This window comes from Pseudorca crassidens, chromosome X (assembly GCF_039906515.1).
Source record: "Pseudorca crassidens isolate mPseCra1 chromosome X, mPseCra1.hap1, whole genome shotgun sequence".
Taxonomy (NCBI): domain Eukaryota; kingdom Metazoa; phylum Chordata; class Mammalia; order Artiodactyla; family Delphinidae; genus Pseudorca; species Pseudorca crassidens.
In genome coordinates, this window is record NC_090317.1 from 112,584,181 (window position 1) to 112,589,249 (window position 5,069).

At 48.0% G+C, this 5,069-nt stretch overlaps 1 protein-coding gene across 2 annotated transcripts in view; it reads right to left on the minus strand.

Annotated features, from left to right (window-relative positions):
- Nucleotides 1-329: 329 nt before the first annotated feature.
- The window catches only part of POLA1 (DNA polymerase alpha 1, catalytic subunit), a 305,701-nt gene continuing 300,961 nt past the window's right edge, over nt 330-5,069 (minus strand). For both annotated transcript variants that reach the window (XM_067723410.1, XM_067723408.1), the window contains one exon: nt 330-1,541. In XM_067723410.1, the coding sequence (XP_067579511.1) occupies nt 1,396-1,541 (146 nt within the window). In that variant the 3' untranslated portion in view covers nt 330-1,395. The remainder of the gene's footprint in view (nt 1,542-5,069) is intronic.

The following is a 5,069-nucleotide window of genomic DNA, read 5'->3' on the forward strand; positions in this document are numbered from 1 at the left end:
AGCCTTTACTAGGGTCCAAGCCGGGTGACCTTTCTCCCAGGAGCCATCAGCCTTGCTTTCCAAAAGGAGACAGCACTGGGCTCTCGGCTTAGCTCTCTTTAGCTGTCCAAGTCAGCAAAGCACATGAGAAGCCATACTTCATCTCTTAAAGGACACAAAGTGCATGGAAATGCCACTCAGAACACTGGAACATACATCACACCGAGGATCTCTGAGTGGAGACCTGAGCGGGCTGAGGTTTGGGAATGGGATGGTCTCCAGTCATCCCTTACTCCTGGCTGCCCTCTCCAGTCCAGTCTTCGCACCTGATAAGGAGTCACTGCAACTGATTTCCCTTTAGAAAGCTTTATTCCGAAGTGAAAGAAAAAGCACAGCATATGTTTCTTTTATGAAAATCCATAGGTAGATATTTTTTAAGAATATAGCATAGTTGTACAAGGGGAAATATGTTTTGTTAGTATAATCTTACCAAGAACGTAAGAAAGGAAAGACTGATACGTTGAAATACGTTTGGCTTCTGGCAAAAAGGCACCGTTCTGAAGAAATGAGAAAAATAGCGCCAGGGGCGATTAACCATCTCTCCCCCCAGTTTTTCTGAATATAACACAATGATCCTCACCGCAACCTATACACATTTTTAATGAAATGCTATAGGATGTGAAATTATTTAACATGTGCTTTCCTTTTGTATAAACCTTTACCTAGATTTTCTACTTGAGGAAATAAAAAAGGAAGGTGAGTGTAAAACGGCTGCCCAGTGTGCATGTACGCGTGCATGTTGGGCTTTGGAGAAATTCAATACACAAGTAAGCTCTGTTTAATCTATCTAGTCAGTGCAAGGCTTCTAAATCTCCCCCCTCGGCCACCTATATGACAGAAAGACTGAAAAGGATAGCCACTCCTGGAGCCCGCAGCCCGGGAAGCACTTGGGTTCAGACTGGATTTAACTGGCCCGTGAAAAGGCAAAGTGTCAGCCCTCCGACCAAGCTCCACGAACCCCCCTCTTTCTGGGGGCGCCTCTGCTGAAGGTCCTGGGGCAAAGCTTGGGGCGACTTGCATCCCAGCCACTCTCAATTTCTCTTCCCTCACCGACCCCTCCCCTAGAAATCCAGTCCCCAGTGCGAATGTGACGCAGCCATCTCCAGGTGGTGTTTCGACAGCACGAGGTATACTGTCAGGGGAAGGCGGTTTTGCTGTTCTCTGGTGCTTGGCAGATTAAATATTTTTGCAGTTCCTTCGCCCTTAATAATCCCCCTCCCAAGCAACATCCACACAAACATGATATGTAGTCCCAAAGGAAAAGCGATGCAGGAGAAGCAGCCAGGGCCACGGTGCAGGTGCCGAGGATGCGGGTCTTCCTTCCACCGCCCCCGAGCGTCCACTTCCGGGAACCCCTCAGGACCGCACAGCACAATCGGCAAAGAGTTTGCTGAGATTCACTTCGGAGTAGCCACTTTGGGACAAGAACTGCTCTGCTGTGTTCTTGAGTTTTCTATAGTCCTGAAGAACTTTGGGAGTAAAAAACTGCTTCTTCAACTTATCTAAAAAGAAATAAAAGTAAAAGGATTACAAGTCTCAGAGGCAGCTTCTTTTAAAGAGCATTCAGTATTGCTCAAGTACCAGAAGCAGGGGCTGTGCATTCTGTTCTCACCTCCAGGTCAGATGTCCTCACGGTCCTGTGGCTGGTCTACCCCTGGGGCCAGTCCCATGCCGGGGTGGGGGTGGGGAAAGGACCCCAAGATTCCTCTGTAGAAGCCTTTCTTCTTTCCCCCTGCCCGCCACTTCTCAGTACCTAGCTGACTCAGCGCACCGGGGACAGAGCCACCCTCGACTGACGACTGACGGGAACTGCAGGTGCACGGCCGTGTGCGGCAAGCAAGGTGAACTCCACTCCCAGACACCGGATTCGCGGCACTGTCAAGCACATGCACACAACTGCATGCAAAGTTCGGATGTGGCAGGAACTAGTTTGTCTCAAAAGGAAGGCAGAGCCTCCCAACTCAAACTCCCCAGATCAGCTGGGCCGAGTTAGTTTCTTCTAGTCCCTTCCATCTGCGTCCCTCTATTACACAGAATCTCCTCTGCTCAGAGGCGAGGGGTAGGCTGTCTGGAGAGTACCTGCCCATTGGCAAGATTGCTTTTTTCTTCTTTGTCCACACTGTGTGCCCGTGAACTTGAGGGGTGCAGCCGTCCTTCCTCTGCTCCTTCCACCCCATTCATCCCTGGCCTTAGAGAAGGGTACTCTCAGCCGGAGAGAGAGGGTCCTTCCTTTCCCTCCCCAGGGTGTGAGACCTCTACATTTGGTTCTTTGGAAGGAGCACTGGGCAGAGATACCCAGGTCTGGTCTTTTGGGGACGGGGGTGAGCCCTGGGGTTGCCAACCCTGCCCAGAATGGTTAAGATGATACAGCTTTTGTTCAAAGCTGCTCAGGAACCCTGTGAGGTGTTTGGAGAGGCCCTTCTAAAAAGAATTCCCCATCTGATGGCTGAGGAAACTGGGCGGTTAAGTCACTTGCCCCAGGGCACATAGCTGGAGATCTAGGATGCAGAAACAGCAAACCCAGGTAGCCAAAACCCTGAGCCCACGCTCGGCAAGGCTCACTGTGCCCCGTGCCCCTCACTGTCCCTGCACCCCGTGTCACTGCTCCCAGATAGAGACGGGCAGGCTCCCAGATGCTGGCCTGGGCCAAGGAGGCTGGGGGGAGCGAGGCTGTCCCGCGCCCCGGGATAGGAAAGCATCGGGAAGGAAACAGGGAAGGTAGTGCATATCAATCACCAAAAGAAATAACCCCACGGAAACAACAGAGCAACAGAGAAGTCTACAAAGCACCTGGAAAATGAAAACTTGGTCTCCAGGTTTTTGTTCCTTAGCTACACATTCGTGTTTGTTCTCCACAACCTTTTCTAAATTACATCAATTGCCTTTCGAAAAACAACAACAAAAAGTTTTGTAGAGAGGATTTAAATGCCCAAAGCGGGTGGAAAGAGGTGAGAAGAGAGAGAGGGGGCGCATCGTTAAGCGAGGAGAGAGACACTTTGAGTTCTAATTATCGGAGTCTGGGAATACACAACAATGGCCCGAGCAGTGGCTGGGAATACACAACAATGGCCCGAGCAGTGGCGGCCCGAGGCCAGCGCCCCATGCATGTGAATGACACAAATGCATGTGTGACGGGGAGAGACATTTACAGAGCTGTGGTGAGACGGAGCAGGGGAGGAAGAGAGAGGGCACAGCTCCTGATGTGTTTACCTCCTCTGCTGATGGGATATTGACTTTTCCCACCAGGTTGGTTAGAAAGGGGACTATTTACGCTGCTACACAGCGGAGTTAGAATGACAACCAGCGTCACTTGGTGCTCTTCCTCGTGAAAGACAACTGTGACCGCCAGCATATCCCATAGCCGGTCAATACAGCCCAGGCACCATTCCACGCCGGTTAGAGATGCAGAAAAAAGCTCCTACTTGCTTCCCCAATGAGAATTGACTCAATAATGTTTGGAAGGTCTTCTAGGAAACAGAACTGCACGAGCTGTCACAGGCCACATCCGGGGTGGGAGCTGAGGTGGGGAAAGGGCTCACCCCTTCTTCGTGGTTTTTCTCTCCCTGCTTTGGGCACCTGGGCCACCCACGTTAGGCTTCTGTCACTCTGTTGCCCTTAATGCTACACCCACCCGCCACTTTAGAACTCAAGGGAAAATCCCAGGGTTAAATGGTGGAAACCAGTTCATGTAGCTGGCAGAACCTGATTCCTTCACCCTGTTCCAGTTTTGGGAGTCAGGGAAGAGGCCATCTAACGAGCACCTGACCCGAAGCAACAACTGCTAAAAGATTTCAAGAGGACATCAGGCAAGAGGCGGAGAAGACGTGCAGCCATCCTGTCCCACCCACAGAGATGCCACTGGCCATGGCTGTTGCTGTCTCAACAACCAACAAAAAAATCCAAACTTCAAGACAGGGAAGGAACACACGAGCACACCAGCAAAGTATACTCTAGTGGACTGAAGTAACACTGGAAGGCACTCATCTTAATACACCAGCAAAGCGAATCTACTTTTCCTGGGAACAACATTTGAGGAACATGTATCTACAGCTTTTTTACCCTGGTCCTTTCTACATGATGATTCCTTAGGGTTATACACTCATTACCAAAAATATCCTGTCCCCAAGCCCTATGAAAACAATGAAAACCGAGTCAGACTAGACTATTAACTATTCACACAATATTTTATCAGACAAGAAAATGAACTGCTAATTTAAAAGTTGGTTTCTACTAAGTAGAGTCTAAAACCTCAAAATCATGCAAGCTACAGTATTTTCTACATGGGATGAACTAGACCGTCATCTGCATGTTGAACTTGTCTTAAATATTTTATTTAAAAGTCAACTGATCAAATAAGATGTCAGAACTATTTTTTTTAAAAAGTGGAGTATTCTCTCATCTAAGGAAACCATCTCTATTTCAGATATTTTATTTCCGTGTCAGTAAACTGAAAATCTCTTTTCAGCTTTACTCTTTGTAAAACCCTTTTTGGACTTAACGAAACACACTGAACTAGAAAGCACGAGGCAAAGACATTTTAACATCGCCTACTGGTTATTTTATTTTAATTAAGGCAGGCTTAGGCACACAGGCAGCAGCCGTCTCTGTTCTGAATGTCTGTTTCATTTATTTCCGTGCAAAGGTATCAAACAACAGTCAGTTATAATTGATTCTGTCAGGTGTTATACAGTCAGTCATAATTGTCTCTGTGTAGAGGTGTGTCAATTTACTATATCTGAATTAAATATTCTGTCAATTATGAAATCAGGTAATAATTTCAGTCAGTGTTTTAATTGCATGGCTTCCCACCATACCGTTCTCTCATTTCCCACCTTTTCTAATCCGTAGCCTCCCTCCCTCAATGCAACGTGAGCTTTGCTATAAGGTGTGGAACGCAGGAAGCTTTGGGAATTTTGAAAGAAAACCTCTTTACAATTTAAAACCATCCGACCCATAGAGAGCTGTTGGAGCCTCTAGCCTGGCTGTCTTTCTCCTGAATATCAATCAATAACCGAGTCTGGACAATGCAC